The sequence below is a fragment of the Puntigrus tetrazona genome, unplaced genomic scaffold (genome assembly GCF_018831695.1).
Source record: "Puntigrus tetrazona isolate hp1 unplaced genomic scaffold, ASM1883169v1 S000000528, whole genome shotgun sequence".
Taxonomy (NCBI): Eukaryota; Metazoa; Chordata; class Actinopteri; order Cypriniformes; family Cyprinidae; genus Puntigrus; species Puntigrus tetrazona.
Genome location: NW_025048164.1, coordinates 510001 through 527500, shown reverse-complemented (window position 1 = coordinate 527500; position 17500 = coordinate 510001). Strand labels below are relative to the sequence as shown.

Sequence of the window (17500 nt, the reverse complement as noted above, 5' to 3'; positions counted from 1 at the left end):
AGCATTTTTTTAAGCAATATTCCAAAATTTGCATAAAAATCAGTTTGCTCTTAACTTAATTATGTGAAAACAATGCCACTACTCTTTTAAACTTTTTGCCAAAAAAATGTGGGTGTGGGTGGGTGAGTGAGTGAGTGTGTGTATGAGTGGGTGAGTGTGTGTGTGTGTGTGTGTGTGTGTGTGAGAGAGTGAGTGTGTGTGAATGAGTGTGTGTATGAGTGGGTGAGTGTGTGTGTGTGTGTGTGTGTGTGTGTGTGTGTGAGAGTGAGTGTGTGTGAATGAGTGGGTGAGTGTGTGTGTGTGTGTGTGTGTGTGTGTGTGAGTGTGTGTGTGTGTGTGTGAATGAGTGGGTGAGTGTGTGTGTGTGTGTGTGTGTGTGTGTGTGTGTGAGAGAGTGAGTGTGTGAATGAGTGTGTGTATGAGTGGGTGAGTGTGTGTGTGTGTGTGTGTGTGTGTGTGTGTGTGTGTGAGAGTGAGTGTGTGTGAATGAGTGGGTGAGTGTGTGTGTGTGTGTGTGTGAGAGTGTGTGTGTGTGTGTGAGAGAGTGAGTGAGTGTGTGTGTAAGAGTGAGTGTGTAAGAGTGAGTGTGTGTGTGTGTGTGAGTGCGTGTGTGTGTGTGTGTGTGTGTGGGTGAGTGAGTGTGAGTGTGTGAGAGTGTGAGTGAGGCTGAGGGAGAGCGAGTGTGTGAGTGTGTGTGTGTGTGTGTTTGAGTGAGTGTGTGAGTGAGAGAGAGTGTGAGAGTGTGAGTGAGGCTGAGGGAGAGCGAGTGTGTGTGAGTGAGTGAGTGAGTGAGTGTGTGTGTGTGTGTGTGTGTGTGTGTGAGTGTGTGAGAGTGAGTGAGAGTGTGTGTGTGTGAGTGAGAGAGCGAGAGTGAGTGTGTGTGAGAGAGTGTGTGCTTGAGAGGAGTGTGTGTGTGAGTGAGTGTGTGTAAGAGTGAGTGTGTGTGTTTGTGTGAGAGAGTGAGTGTGTAAGAGTGAGTGAGTGTGAGTGAGAGTGTGTGTGAGAGTGAGTGTGTGAGTGAGGCTGAGGGAGAGCGAGTGTGTGAGTGAGTAAGTGTGTGTGTGTGTGTGAGAGTGAGAGAGTGTGTGAGTGTGTGTGTGAGTGTGTGTGTGTGTGTGTGTGAGTGTGTGAGAGTGAGAGAGTGTGTGTGAGTGAGTGAGAGAGCGAGAGTGAGTGTGTGTGAGAGAGTGTGTGCTTGAGAGTGAGTGTGTGTGTGAGTGAGTGTGTGTGAGTGTGTGTAAGAGTGAGTGTGTGTGTTTGTGTGAGAGAGTGAGTGTGTAAGAGTGAGAGTGAGGAGTGTGAGTGAGAGTGTGTGAGAGTGAGTGTGTGAGTGAGGCTGAGGGAGAGCGAGTGTGTGAGGAGTGAGTGTGTGTGTGTGTGTGTGTGTGTGAGTGTTTGAGTGAGTGTTTGAGTGAGTGTGTGAGTGAGAGAGAGTGTGTGAGAGGAGTGAGTCTGAGGGAGAGGAGTGTGTGAGTGAGTGTGTGTGTGTGTGTGAGTGTTTGAGTGAGTGTGTGTGAGTGAGTGAGTGAGTGAGTGAGAGAGCGAGAGTGAGTGTGTGTGAGTGTGAGAGAGTGTGTGCTTGAGTGAGTGAGTCTGAGGGAGAGTGAGTGTGTGAGTGAGTGTGTGTGTGTGTGTGTGTGTGTGTGTGTGTGAGTGAGTGAGTGTGTGTGTAAGAGTGAGTGTGTAAGAGTGAGTGAGAGTGTGTGTGTGTGTGAGTGCATGTGTGAGTGTGTGTGTGTAAGAGTGAGTGTGTGTGTGAGTGAGTGAGTGTGAGTGAGTGAGAGTGAGTGTGCGTGTGAGTGTGTGAGAGTGTGTGATTGAGAGTGAGTGTGTAAGAGTATGAGTGAGTCTGAGGGAGAGCGAGTGCGTGAGTGATTGTGTTAGAGTGAGTGAAAGAGTGAGTGTGTGTGAGTGAGAGAGAGTGAGTGTGTGTGTGAGAGTGAGTGTGAGTGAGTGTGTGTGAGAGTGTGTGAGTGAGTGTGTGTGTGAGTGAGAGTGAGTGTGTGTCTGTGGTTCATGACAGAACGGCATGTAAAACACGACCAGATTAAACCACAGAGAAGCAGCAGCAGAAACGAATGAAGGAGACATCAGACATGAACGTAACTCATCTCTACATCATCTGTTAAATGAGTTCATATCCATCGACAACTCTTTGTTTTGCTTTCTTACACACATTAAACTGAAAGCTGAACAGAAAAACTCACTCTCACTTTTTTCTTACAACTTTTTCGGTAACATTAAGTATGTCCTCTTTAAAAACATGTATGTATTTTTATTTCAGTTTTCAGCCATTTTAGTTCTTCAACTTCAGCATTTTAGGCCAAAATCAACATTTAAAATTTTAGCTTGTTATGCTATTTTCTATTTTAGTTTTCTATTTTACTACAGTTAATAAAAATTATTTGTTATAGTTTCGTTTTAATTTTTCTATTTAGTCTTCAAATTAAACTTCTTTCATTGCCATAGAAACCATATCTCATTTTTAAGTTTTTAATGTTTTCATGTAACATTTATTTCTACAATAAATTTTAGTTAATCATATATACTTGTATTTTTCTTTTTTTTTACATTTCTATTTAGTCTCATTCTGTTTTCGTTTCCATTCGAGTAACTGTAATACTTGTAATACTGTTTAGCCTTAATTTATTTTTATTTCGGTTTTAGTACACGAGCAGAACTTAAAATGAGATTTATTTCAGTTAGTTGGCAAGGCAACAACAAAACCACCTCCAATCTAACAGACATGCAGTAAAACCAAACCACTGCAGGTGGATCACACAGTCAGATAAACACACACACACACACACCAGAAGGATGGCTTCAGTTAATGTAAGGATCTGGAGGAGATGAGAAGCAGAACATCTGTCGTCTTCACATCTGTTCAGATGTCTGGACTCATGGCTCTTCTCAAGAGTGCTGAAATCCTGAGGGCCTCGCTCATCCTCCTCCACTTAGAGCGATAAACGAGTGTCAGGAGCTTCATTAAGATCATTACGAGGCTCAAAATGCCAGACTAAAACGATCCAAATCAACAAAAACAAACAGAGCAAACGAGAAACTATTTGAGCCAAACTTTTCTTTATTTACTAGTCACATGAATTCACGCTTTTTGTGTAAAATTATTTTCAGTGTCTGTTTTTTTTTCCCCGTGTCAGAGTCTTAAACATTGCTAGAATTTAATTTAATATTAAAAGTATTTTATAAAATTAAGTGGATATTTACTACATGTAAAATTAGTATTTATAACTATATACAGTATAAATAATATACAAGTAAAAAATATATGAAACCTTTTTGCTTAAATAAATACAAAAGTGCACATAAAATAAAAAACATAAAATGTTTTTTTTTTATATTAAAATTCCAGAAAAAATTAATTGTACATAAAATACTTTTAAAACTAACTTAACAAGCTTCAGCTTCAGCGCATGGCCATTTCTTTTCCAGCGTTAAAGGACGAGGTCTTACCCAGGACACCTGCTCAAACGATACAGACAAAAGTCCAACGTGAATAAAAGCTTTTGAACACAGCAAGGATGAAGCTTCTCGTACCTGCATTCATTAAAAAACAAACCCGGCTGCAAAACGAGGTGAGATAAACACAACTAGCTTTAACTCGATCAAACCGTTTGTGATAGTTTGAGCGATAACTCCCATCATGCCAACAGCTCCAGAACACAGATGTTCAGAAACATAATCACATGCTGATTTCCTGAGTCAAAGCTCATTAATGTGCAGCAGATCCCAGCACATTCTCTTCGTTATAACGTCAGTGGCATTCGGTGAAGAATGTAACACACACCCATGAATGATCCATTAAAACCCTGCTGTATTTACAGTAAAGCTGGCATGTTGTGTGTGATCCCATCTGATCTCATTAATGTGCAGAGCAGAGCACAAATATTGCTTCAAAACTCCCCAAACGCCACATCCTTGATTTAATAATCACTTCTCATGTATGCCAGGAGACGTGAGGAGGTAAACATCTCAGAAGGACAGGCGTATATTAGCACGCACAGCGCATTAATAACACGCAGAGGCATTTACATGCTAAAATAAAGCACTGAATATACGCATATACATACGTACGATTTTTTTTTTTTTTGGAGTAAATGCATATTTTTAATGATCAAGTATGCATTCATTTGTTCAAAAGTGACTGTAAGGACATTTATAATATTGCAAAAGATTTATATTTTAAATAAAAGCTGCTATATTCATGTGTGAATCTGTAAAAATTAAACGAATCAGTTTCCACAAAAATATTACCGTTTTCAGCATCGATAATAATAAATGTTTTTGAGCAGTAAATCAGTACATTAGTATTATTTCTGAAGGATCGTGTGACACTGAAGACTGGAGTAATGATGCTCAAAATTCAGCTTTGATCATAAAAATAAAGTACAGCTTTATTTACTCACATAGAAAAAACAAAATTTCTGATTTAAATAAATGCAGCCAGAAGATTCAAAACTGTTGATGAACGAACCTTGTATATAGGCTAATCTGTTCCGAAACCTAGTGCGCTCCCTACCTAGACAGCATTTTAAGAGATCACAGATGGTGTGATCATGGTGAAGGAAATCCCAGAATGCACTGCAAATCAAGGGAAATGTTTATTTTAAATGTATTGAATTCAATACCAAAATGCAATAGTCTAATTCAAAATTATTACTGTGCAAACCAGTCACTTATTCTGCCTACGAAGACAACACTAGGGATGCACCGAAATCGAAAAATCTGGATTTAATTAGCCAAAAACTGAAAATGCTTGTAATGATTATTCATTTTTTATTAAATAATATGAAGCAATTTTGTAAGATTTTTTCATTTAACTGAACAAAAAGTTTAAAACACACAAGCTATAAGCACACTGCTATAGTTAACATGAGCTAAGAATGAATAGTTTATTAATTCATTTATTAGTGGTTAATGTTAATTGCCACATTTACTAATGCATTATTAAAATCAACCGTTGTGCTTGTTAGCAGTTAATGCACTCTGAATGAACATGTGAACAACCGTGCAATCAACTAACATTAAGACAGATTAATCAATTAAGAGTTGAGATAAATGTATGGTCCGTATTTTGGGCTGTTTTTCTCTTTCGGACGAAAATGCCATTTTCAGCCGATATATTTTGGCGGACGAAATTTCAGTGCATCCCTAATAATCACTCATAGGATTGTTAAGCTGTGCGATAAAGAGTGAAAAGAAAAGACGCAGCCGCAAGAGCTCTTGGAAGCGTTTCCCAGAAACAAGAAAAACAGAGAATAAGAAGAAATCTGTATAAAACACAACTGCAGAAACCAATGTCTGGATGCGACTCAACAATCTCAAGCTCTCGAAAAGAAGGCCAAAGTCATCAAGATGCATAGCAGGAATAAGACCAAAGTCAGTCTGGTGGGGCAAGCAAAAATCTTTGGTCATGTCTTGATTATCTGTTTGCATGAAAGCGTTTCTGGACAGAGAGCTGTTGAAATTCACAGATCCAGCGCTGGATAAAAGTTATGATGAAGAGCTGATGTTTGGTTTATGTGAATGGTTGCATGTGTGGAGGAAGACCTGCTTCTTTGAAGCCGATGAAGGAAGGGCGGCCCTCTGTTTATTGGACGCGTTTGAAAGGACTCTGATGGAAAGCAAGCGTGGAGAAAACCCAGTTCCCGAGCTTTCCCTCAGAATCTGGCGTCCATCCGGGATCCCAGCAGGAACATTGGATGATCTTTTCATGTTGTTTGGGAAGAAAAAAACAACACGCACTCAAAAAAAAAAAAAACAGTGCTTTCCTTAACTCCGTTCGGGGCATTTTCGAATGACTAGACGAAATATTTCATAATAGAAAGCACCGAGTCTGTCCTGAAATAACACTGGAGCAAACAGAGTGAACGTCTGGAGCCGCTCTACTGTACTGAACGTCAAGCTGCTCTTTTCCCGTCATATACTGTTGTCCGTTTGTCAGAATCTGTCTGGATGATGCTGTGTTTTGGAAACGCGCAAGTTGTCAGGGTGAAGAGGTTTTATCTGTCTGCCGGGAAACCGAACTCATTACTGGATTGGAAGTTTGTGAGGATCATAGTAGCAAGTAAACAACGGTATCAGGCCTGTGTGGCATCTTATAAGGGTGGGGGAAATCCACTCAGTGTTTTGACCACCAAGTGGATGGATGGACGGGTGATGGAGTGATGGGATGGATGGATAGAAAAACAGCTAGAACAATGAATGGATGGATGTTTGATGGAGCAACAGAATGATAAAAGAATAGAAAAATAGATGAGTATCGGGTGAAGCAATAGAACAATGGAGGAATAGAGGGATGGAGGAATGATGGAAGATGGACAGAAAAACAACAATGGAGGAATAGACAGGAAAAACAGAACAATGGATGGATGGAGGAATAGACAGGAAAACAACAATAGATGGGTGGATGGTGTAACAGAAAAACAGAATGAGAGATGTTGAATTGCGTAAGATGATGATGGAGTGATAGAATAATAGATGGATGAATAAAAACAGAATAATGGACGGATGTTGGATGGAGCAACAGAACAATGGATGGACAGACGGATGGAGGAATAGACCGAAAAACAGAACAATGGATAGATGTTGGGTGGAGCAATAGAACAATGGATGAATAGAGGAATGATGGACAGGAAAACAGAACAACTGATGGGTAGATGGTGTGAGAGAATGATAGATGGGCGGATGGAGAAAAAAAAAAAAAAAAAAAAGACGGACGGGCGGATGTTCAAATACAAGAAAGTGAAAATACAGATGGACGGCCATGTCAAAGATTGAAATTATAGTTCAATTAGCAATTGAAATCAAACTTTAATGCTTGTTATCTTTAACTAGATTTTACAGAGACGTCATTGTAGGGTTTTTTTTCTTTTAAAGGTGCTGTATGTAAATGTCTGACTCTTTTAAAGCCTAAAACTAATATGTTTGTAGATATTTAGGAAAAAGCGAGTAATCAGAAAAGCGAGCGACAGAATCTCTTCGTTTTACTGCACCTTTAAAGCTGACAATAAAACAATCAAGGGTTTTGAGAGGAGTATTGAAATGTTACCATAATATCCTGCAGCGCACCTACCTGCGACTCATTTCATAAATGGCATGCAAGCAGTGGTTGGCCGGTTTACTAGTTGGTCAGACAGTCACTTCCTGTCTGAGTGGGCGGGTCATAGCCAGGATGAGCCGTGATGTGCTTCATACCTCCTAAACTAGCACTAAAGCGCTTCGTCTTCATCAGAGTTGGACTGAATAAACTGTGATTCTCCCAGAAAAACACCAGCTAGTCATGCCTAGACTTGACTCGGTATCAGAAGACGGTAGAATGAGGTCTGGATGTCAGTGAGGTCATGAGCGTGAAGCAGGAATGACTACATGTCAACAGCACTTGTGTAACGCCGTCCGCCTGTACATACACGTCCCAGAGCGAGAGAGCGCTGTCATTACAAAGCTGGAAGGGCTTTAGCAAAGCCTCCTGGCAACAGGAAACCAGCAGCAGACACAATGACAGCAGATTAGTAACGAGCGAAGCCCCTAAACGTGACGTCGACCCGACAGAAACCAGCCGTGCCCTTCCCAGCGTTCACATGATGAAAGCCCGAGCGAAGCGGCTCAGGTGAACTTCCTCAGCGTCTGAGATCACACAGAAGTCACGCCGCCGGGTGACATCAGCACAGACCAAACAAACGCCGAGCTTTAGGGAGGAGACGCGGGTCAGACTCCATCTGCACCTGCCGAGCTTCACCTGTTTGACGATCTCTGGACTTTAGCACCACGACGGACTCCGTACCGCAGGAGAAGAGCTCGGAAACCAGAGAAAGCCAAAGATCTGCTGGGTTACGGTAAGAGAAACTCTCTCTTTTGAGCGGCACTTCCACTTTTTTTACTTCCACTATCAGTAAATGGCGCTGCATTTATAAAGCCATAAACTGGTCGCATTCTTACAAATACAGGTTCTTTATTGGCCATGGTTTCATGATAAACACACATATGTAAGGTTCTCTAAACTAAAAATAAATAAATGAATAAAAAATACGAAGATACTGCTTACTGAAACATTCATTTGTGGAAACCATAAACATTTCTTCTACACTTTGAAAAATGATTGTTTTTTGGTTCCATGAAGAATGTATAGAATCTATAGAATCTTTCAGCTGTGCTAAAGGTTCTTTATAGTGGAAAAACATTTCTTTAGATCATAAATGTTCCTCAAACCAAGAATTAATAGTTCTTTGGAGAACTGATTACTGGGAACTAAAAGTGGCTCTACTTTTTCAAAAATTAAATTGATGGTTCCATGAAGAATTGTTAACATCCATTCTTTTATTAAAAAAGTTTACTGGAAGGTTCTTTGGGGAGCCAAAAATGGTTCAATAGAATCTTTCCATTTTGCAAAAGATTGTTAAAAGTGTATAGAAAAAGGTTTGTAGGTGTCTAAAAAGTTCTTTAAAAATGTTTTTTTAAGAACTGACCATTGAAAGGTTCTTTGTGGGGAAAAAAAGGTGGTTCTACAGTATTAAAAATAAAACTTGTTTATCAGCGTCTTGGTTCCACAAAGAACTTTTGAGATCTACAGAATAATTCCATGTTCCAAAAGGTTCTTTATAGTAAAAAGAAGGTTCTTCACACCATTAAAATGTGCTACAAACCAAGAAAACAACGGTTCTTTAAGAACAGATCATAGAAAGGTTCTTTGGGGAACCGAAAATGGTTAACAACAAAAGTTCTTCATTATTGGCTCTGATTGGTTCCGTAAGCAAACTTTGATTTCAATGGAACAATCAAAAGCTTCTTTATAGTGGAAATCACTATAAGATCATTAAAATGTTATTCACACCAAGAGCATAACGGTTCTTTTAATAGAATCACTGCAAAAACGCACTTTTAAAAGGTTCTTTAGGTTACTAAAATCAATTCTTCACACTAAGCAAAATGATTCTTTAATGAACCGACCACTGAAAGCTTCTTTAAGGAACCAAAAACGTTTACCTCAAAAACCCACCTTTTAAAAATGTATTCAGTTTCATGGCTTTATATAAAGTGCTGAAAATAAAAAAGCGCGATTCTCAAAAAGACGCACATCGATATCAACAAAACATGATGATTATCTAGGGCTTTTGTAGAAGAATATCCAACGCTACTCAGAGAATTGTTCAACCTGTTTTATAGCCTAACAAGTCTTGTCATGTTAGCAGAAACGCCTCTAACGTTTGTTGGCTTCAGACCTCAGATGTTCAGATGTGGGCGTGAAACACCTGCACACCTATCCAGGTAAGACACGAACAATCAAACACCACTTTAAAGGTCAACAATGGAAAACCATCGCTGTAGCAGTTGGCTGTTTTGGTGATTTATCATGCATTTCCTTAAAAACAATCGTCTTCTGTCCTCCCTCCCTTTCGTTGCATGTTTGCAGAGGAATGCCGTTATGCGCTTGCCGTCTCCCGCTGCTACTAAAGTGCCGATAAAACCTTTATTGGCCAACAAAACATGTTTTCTGTAGTGCCATACAAATTTAAAGAGTGAGTGTTGCGAGTCACGAAAGCTGATCTAATGAACTGTAAACCGCGAAAGCGTCCACGCCGATGCCAACTGGAGGAAAGAGCTTCCTGCGGACATTATCACAACAAATGGGTCTAATTACTCTGTATACCAAACTAATTTAGCCATATTCATACTTTAATGAGAGCGCTTTACGAGAACACGCTCTGAGAATGCAGGTCACTGGTTACGCATGAATCCAGAATGTAATTGTGCAATTAAAATATGTGTAAATCTGATTCCGTTTACGTTCTCACGGAAGAATCAAAAGTCATTTGCTGTAAGCGAGAAGACGAAACATGCCAGCGGCTGTAAAGATGTCACAATATCAGCGGTTAATCTGTAACCGTCTGGAAGGAAATTTAGTCAATCTTAAACTTATTCTGGCTGCATTTATTTGATCAAAAACACCGGAAAAATTCTGAAATTTGAAATAACTTTTTTTCATTTTCAGCATCATTACTCCAGTCTAATGCATCCTTTATGGATAAAAGTAATTATTTCTTAAAGGAATTAATAAACTCCCTCTAGACTACAAATGTATAGGCTTTTATAGCATTTAAGAAAAAAATATTTAAATATATTTATTTGACATTCAAAAATATGTATATTCAAAAATAAATATATATATATATATATATATATATATATATATATATACACACACATATATATATATATATTTAAAAAAAAAAAATATATATATAAAATTTACAATTAAAAATATATTTTTTTAATTATCAACAAGGTTTCTAATAATTATATCTGATTAATTTGATGCATCCTTGCTGAATCAAAGTATTTATTTCTTTTGAATTAAATATATTTCTGTCAGGTAATTTTTGCTAGTTATTACGAGGTTTGACACATTCCTTTGATCTGTTCCCAGAACCTTTTTAATTGACGCTCCTCACATGCTGTCGCGCTGCTGAAGTCTTAAGATGCCCTTGAGGACGCCGTTACCCCGCAAACCCACGTCTGGACGCTGGCAGAGGAGGCCTTGGAACCGCAAGGAGGTTTTGTCCGTGAACATGATCAGTCTTCCTCTGGGTGATTTCCGTCACCTGTCTCACATCGGTGCGAGCGGACACACGGACAGCTTCGGAGACCTGTCCTTCCTGAAGGAGGGCCACAGTCTCCTGCTGCAGAGCTCCAAGAGCGAGCAGAACCTGTTCCTCCCGCCGCCGCCCAAACCGCCCCGGGTCAACCTGGACGAAGCGGGCCGGTGCAGCCCGGTCTGGGAGCACGCTCCGGTCGATCAGAGGCAGAAGTGCAGCTCGCTTCCCCTCCTGGACACGGAGGAGGACGAGGACGAGGACACGGAGCCGAACGGCAACGGCTGGAGCCCTGCTCGAGGCAGCCTGAGCTCCGGACGGGATTCGACCCAAACCAACCCCGAGGAAACACAGCCGAACCAAACGGACTCTGCATTCGCGTTCAGTCTGGATCTGGGACCCTCTATACTGGACTCCGTGCTCCAGGTGATGGATAAAGTCCATCAGTCGTGAACTTGGAAACTAGGGCTGTCGAATAAAAATTCTACTTTGGAATATTTTATTCGAATTCAAAATAAAAATCCTAGATTTTAGGTGTGCGTAGGGCACGCGAGATGCAGGTGTCATTGCTTAAAAGGGGCATCGGATGATTAATTCACTTTTTTATATGTTCTTTGACCAAAAAAACCTTTTTAAAAATCGAGAATTAAGCTGAAAGCTGAACAAATACGTTTTTCTTTGAGGTGTGGTTTGTTAGGACAGGATAATATCTGAGATTTGAAAATCTGGAATATGTTCACGGTAGGAGATTTACAAAATATCTTCATGCAACATAAAGCTTACTTATATCCTAATCTATAATTTTCACCCAAGCAATGCTCCAAATGCTTTCAAATCTCCAATAATAGTTCAATCTAAATAAGCCCCTCCCCACGACTGATGATTGACATCTTACCTTAGCCCCACCCTCAGTGATCATATGTAGAGAAGAATGTCTCCTAAGCAACTGAAGTGTATTGTTGTTGGATGTAACAATGAACATAGTAGTTGTCATTTATTCCTGACAGCCGAGTCGCTGAAGACGCAGAGGATTACATTTGTTTCTGAAAGCACCCCCCGTCGACCTAAACGTGTCTATTTTTGCACAGATCATTTGTGATCCAGCCTCACCTCCAGAAGAAGTCAGCGTGAGGGTCTATTATCAATCTTTGCAAGTCACTTTTCCTAATAAAGTGCTAGTTAGCAAGATCCGTGGCTAAAATCTACAGTCTCAGAGAATAGTTCATCAGTCAATGCGAGAGAGGGGCGGGGTCAGCAGAGCTCATTAGCATTTAAAGAGACATGCAGCGAAACGGGTCACTAAACTGTGTGGTTTTACACTAGCATTGAGAATCTGCAGCTAAAGTAGGTTGCAAACGTTTCATTAAGACCCTAAGAATAATATTAACTTGTGGGAAATGGGCATCCGATGACCCGATGTTATTTTGTAGAGGCACATCGATCACCATTGCGTTTCGAATCTTGCACAAGCTGCAGTGTTTCTGCTCAAACTTCTGAACTCTGTACAATAATAACAAAACTCAAAACATTGCTCAACCAGACATTTCTTCCCGGAAAAGCAGCATGCGTTTCAGACCAGCGCTCTGCTGTCCAAACCCCACACCCTTTTTTTTTTTTTTTAAGAAATACCCTCTGTTATATAACGTTGTGTAACAGCCTGACTGATCAGACATTGTGTTAGTCAATGATTGCTGGAGTCTAGTTAATAACTGAGCAGCTTTTATTTGGCCTCTTCAAACTGATTTCCTTATCTGCTTTCTGAGTACCTTGCATTTACAGACTAAATGAACGGTCATATATTATTTCTATACGGCAAAACCGTTTTAGATCAACTAGATCTGCCAGCAGAAGGAAACAATGGTGATTCCTTAATAAAATGTTTTGAGGAAACTATATGTATTTATACATGTACACTTTCATATTACGTATATGTTAATATGCATATTAAAATATTTTATTTTTAATATGCATTGGTTATATAAATGCAATTTGCACTTGAATGCTTAAATAAAGCGCAACAAAACACTAATAAAGCCTGCTACTTTTTTTGTATATATAATAACTATAAGCAATTCCTCTGCAGCAATTCCTCTGCAGAAAACCCCACCATTAAGATTTTCTTTAAATGTTTGACATTGAAAAATATTTTAAAAAGGAATGTTTTATTTATTATTTATATTTATTATAATGATATCATTCTAACATAATAAAATGACCACTACTGCTAAAAATAACAACAACAATAAAAGCAATGAGGTACTCGAGGCAGTGCTAAAGGGGTACCTTATTTTCAAATGTACACACACACACACACACACACACATCAGTTTAATCATGCAACCTCGAGTTTAGATTATTAGTTCCCTAACAAACATCAAAAAGATTTTAAATTGTTCTTAATTACTCATAAAGCCCTGAATGCGGGTGCCAGATCCTTTTCTTATTTAGCAACAAAACGATCTCCCTAACGCTGTTTGGGAGGCAGACACACTCCGTTTAAATCTAGATTTAACCTGGCTTACACAAAACACATACGCTTCTATTATTCATATAATAATAGAATATGTATCTGAAGTCCACTAAAAATACTCGATAACAAATAGCCCACAGTTAGCGCCGACGCTCTCAATACATCATGCTGAATCAGTTCTGAGCACAAAACGGCTGAAACAAGAGAGGGAGAGAACACAACCAGAGCCTCTACGCGTCTAACCCAATGCTGTTTCTGTATTTCTGAGTGAGGAAACGTGACACTTCCACATGTGCTTGAGGCTTTAAACACTACCTGCTGAACAAACAGAGCCGCAGGAGGCCTTCAGACAGACACACACGACAGAAACCCACACTGTATCAGGAAACCGATCCTGTCTGAAGCATGTGCCATAACTTCTGTACTGGCCAATCAGCATCCGGGACCAGAATCTCAATTAAAATTCAAGTGAAAATCTAACACATACAAAAATAAAACACGTTTTATCATTTTTGATGCAAGTGATGATACGGGTATTTTATTTATATATTCATTTTTCTAATATTGGTTTTCATTTGAACCACACAGATGTAGTTTATCACAAATGAATGAAAATAAAATTAAATAAAAATAAAATGAAAACTATTTCATATGTAGGTATTTAAAAAGGACAAACAAAATTGACAAACACACACACAAAACTATTTAAATATCAAATGAAAATTTAATTTAACTGGTTTTACTTTTCCTAAATGTCTGTGATAATATAGTTACTTATATTTAGTTTATTTTATATTTTCAGCTGCATTTTAGTTTTAGTGATTTTGCTCTGTTGTTGTTGTTTTATTTCTCTTTATCATTTTTGATTAACTGCATTGGAACTGTATCACAATTTTGTGTGTTCTTAAAATAAAATGATAAAATAGATCATTCTCATCCTGGAAGTTGATTTTGGTTTATTTCATACTTATCATTTAGATTTAGAAAAAAGATAAAATAACAATAAATGTAAAAAAATAAGATAAAATATCATTTTAAGTATTATGAAATAATTTATATTTTATTTCCCCAAATTGACCATTTTCATATAATTTCATCTGTATTTTCTTTCATTTTTATTTATTCTAATTTTAGAGCTTATTAATTTTTATTTCAGCTATAAATGGAAGTTATTTTAATGCTTCAAGTTAAACTAAACAAAAATGACAATCGTCAGCTTTTTTTGCATTTGATTTCAGTAAACATTTATTTTATTTTAAGAGGCAAAAATGTTTTTGGTTTTAGTGGTAGTTCTGCCTGACGGGACGTTTCTTCACTGCGTTGCGCGGCCAAACAGTTCAAGTGTGCCGAAAGAAAAGCATGCACGGGAACTGGCTGTACTTTCTAAATATGACTTATACTTTGTCTCAAGTGGGTGAATAATGCATCTAGACCATAAAAAGCTCGATCAATCAATGCGAAAGGAGAACGAGAAGAAAAATAAACCTTGGAAGCGCTTGAAAAGCACGGAGAAAGTCAGGAAACACAGGAATATTTCTCAGACAGTAGACAGGGGAGATCCTCGTTATTTTATTATTGACATTAAAACAATGGCCAGGGTCCAGTAAGTCATAAGCAGCGACTCTTATTACGACGGCTCAGGAGCGTAACGCACGCGATGGGCTGTTCATCATCAAAACCAGAAACATGAAAGATCCTTCAGCAGAGCTCTGCCACTCAAGCTCTCTAGCAGCGAGAACAAGACCAAAATCATGTTTTCTCATGCATTCTCTGTGCCGTTTTCCTTTACTTTAAGAAGCATCATTGCATAAGAGGGAAGGGAAAGAATCTAAATGAAGTGAATTTAAGAAAATTAACAATACTACTTTTTTTTCCCTGACCAAACTAGTAGATCTTGTTGAGCGTAAGCTTCATTTTGATCCATTTTTCTACTCATTTCTGTATCGCAAAGTAAATGCATTGCATTTTTTTATGAACGTTTACGTAGTTATACTGAAAAACAAGAAACAAATACTTCAATTGTAGCAAAATGTCACGGAAACGGGGAGTTTTGAACATTTTATTCAGAAACGTCAGCATTAATCTGGTGAGTTCAAGCTTTAAACGAGAACAAATATTTGCTGATGGAGTTAAAAAAAAGAAATGCAATTAATACAAAAGAAAAAAAAAATATTTTTTCAAACTAGCAGATCTTGTTCACTTCATTTGGAGCCATTTCTTTTCTTCTGTCATTTTGCATCTGAAGTAAATAAATCTTAAATAAATGAAGAAATCTTCATTTATGAAAGTATATAAAAAATAAAAAAAAAAAAAAAAAAACTTTTGCATTGCAAAATGTTGTCTTTTGCAGAAAAAAAAGGGTACTTTGAAACTTTCGTATTTTGGTTTTCAATCACTTAAAAAGCTAAATTAGACAAAAATCTTGTTTTCTGAAAAACTGGTTAAAATTAAGTGGCTTTATGCTTTAAACAAACAAACATCAACTTCATACAAAAGAATTACAAGTTTATTTTTCTAGAGAGAAAGATTAAGCTTTATTTTAATCTTTTTTCCCTTATTTTTGTCACTTTGCACCTCAAGTAAATGCATCTTGAAAGTACATATATATATATATATATATATATATATATATATATATATATACTCATTAATATGACTCATTAAAGTCTTGTTTTCATTGACTTCAGAATAAAGTGACTCAAAGCAAAAACAAATATCTGCAAATGGAGTCAAAAAAAATAGACTTTATACAAAAGGAAACCCCAGTTTTAAAAAGAAACACTGTGCATCCTAGATGTATCTTGATTTTTTTTTATATTTGTACTGGAAAACGAGATACATCACAAGAAATATCACTTTTACAGCGAGAGAATCAGTGCATTTTTTGAAATCTAATTTTAATTTAGTTTACAATAAAATGATGATAAGTCTTGTTTACTGAGAGAAAAATCTCAATTTTGTGAGTTTATGCTTGAGACTAAAACATCAACAACAACAAAAAAAAATCTAACTAGCATTTATTGCAGTTTCTTTTCTTCTTTTTTTACTATTTTTTTGCATCAAAGTAAGGTTATCTCCATTTAGGAATTCCTCGATATTTTTACTGGAAAACAGGACAAAAATACAAATTAAGAAAATCATGCTTTGTTGTGCAAAATGTGATTTTTACAAAGAGAGAGAGACTCATTTATTTCAGAAAATATGAGATGAGTCTCATTTTCTTAAAGCAAAAAAAATTAAAAAGTGGGTCAAAATTAAGCGCGTTGAGACAAGAACATGCCTGCAAAAAAAAAGTTTTACTGATTCCACTGGCAAATATTTGTCACTTTGAGGAAAAAAAAATATATATATATTTCTTTGCAAATTGTCATTTTGCAAACATATCTCGACTTATTTTGATATTTTTACTGTAGTTTTTGCAGTTGGGAGAAACTCTCAAAAATGCAAAGCAGACGTCACAGCAGGGTTTGAAAATGAATATTAGTCCACGTTTTACTGGTCCTCGAGGCATCCTAGGTGTATATGACTGTCTTATTTTCGACGAATGCGATTGAGTTTATGCATTGAGTTTATTACTAAATAAAGCGCATCCATCCGTATTAAAACACACATAACTGCTTATAAAACACTTATTTTTGCTTATTCTATAATTATAATTATTTTTTTAATTTACAGTACAATACCAACCTACAGCCATAACGTTTACATTAAAATAATATTTGTGCTGTCGAAAAATGAATTTTCGTTTGCATGATGCGTGTTCTGTGTACCGTATATTTTTTACATATATACAAATGGTTTTTTTAGAAATTAATCGTAATTAACCATTTGACAGCTTAAAAAAAACAATATAATTAAAAGGTAACGCTATTATTTTAAAGTGTTAGTAACTTAGTACTTAACTATTTAATTACACTGCAGTAGGGACACCTTAAAATAAAGTAACTAATTAAAATTATTACAATAAAATATTAAAATGATACATTTTTAGCATTATTATCATCATTATATAATAATTATTATTATTTATAAAAACATATAAACACCATAAAATTATTATATTGTGTGATGATGATAATAAATAATATTTATTATTATTATTATTTTTATTATTATTATTATTATTATTATTATTATTATTAAAATATAAACACCATAAAAATGATATTATATTGTGAGGTGATAATAATAATTATTATTATTATTATTTATAAAAACATAAACACCTTAAAATAATATTATATTGTGTGTGATAATAATAATAATAATTATTATTATTATTATTATTATTATTATTATTATTATTATTATTATTATGTGAAGTTAAATGTTTATGATGTCATTTTAAATTACGATTGAAATATGACACAATAATCACATTTGCATTGTTTGGGCCAAAGCGTGCAGATTGAAGTGTTCAGTC

The 17500-nt window shown here is 36.8% G+C and overlaps 2 protein-coding genes across 8 annotated transcripts in view; one reads left to right on the top strand and one right to left on the bottom strand.

Annotated features, from left to right (window-relative positions):
- The window catches only part of dnajc17 (DnaJ (Hsp40) homolog, subfamily C, member 17), a 40756-nt gene that overhangs the window by 2741 nt on the left and 20515 nt on the right, over positions 1-17500 (bottom strand). The window contains exon 11 of one of the 2 annotated variants that reach the window (XM_043232436.1): positions 3371-3480. The exons of the other annotated variant lie outside the window; for it this stretch is intronic. Within the exon in view, the coding sequence (XP_043088371.1) occupies positions 3409-3480 (72 nt within the window). The 3' untranslated portion in view covers positions 3371-3408. Of the gene's footprint in view, positions 1-3370; positions 3481-17500 lie in introns of those variants that run through there. 2 annotated transcript variants of the gene reach the window in all.
- Positions 6986-14001, top strand: LOC122334477 (cdc42 effector protein 3). 6 transcript variants are annotated; one of them, XM_043232442.1, is made up of 4 exons: positions 6986-7853; positions 9235-9282; positions 9428-9533; positions 10442-14001. In XM_043232442.1, the coding sequence occupies exon 4, from the start codon at positions 10494-10496 to the stop codon at positions 11058-11060; it is 567 nt and encodes a 188-aa protein (XP_043088377.1). In that variant the 5' UTR covers positions 6986-7853; positions 9235-9282; positions 9428-9533; positions 10442-10493; the 3' UTR covers positions 11061-14001. The 6 variants fall into 6 exon arrangements, with proteins under 6 accessions (XP_043088377.1, XP_043088374.1, XP_043088375.1 ...); XM_043232439.1 differs by having other exon boundaries at positions 9207-9282; XM_043232440.1 differs by having other exon boundaries at positions 9204-9282.

What these genes read in the sequence shown, in the direction of transcription:
- LOC122334477 (XM_043232442.1), top strand. Translation starts at nt 10,494, where the DNA reads ATGCCCTTGAGGACGCCGTTACCCCGCAAACCCACGTCTGGACGCTGG.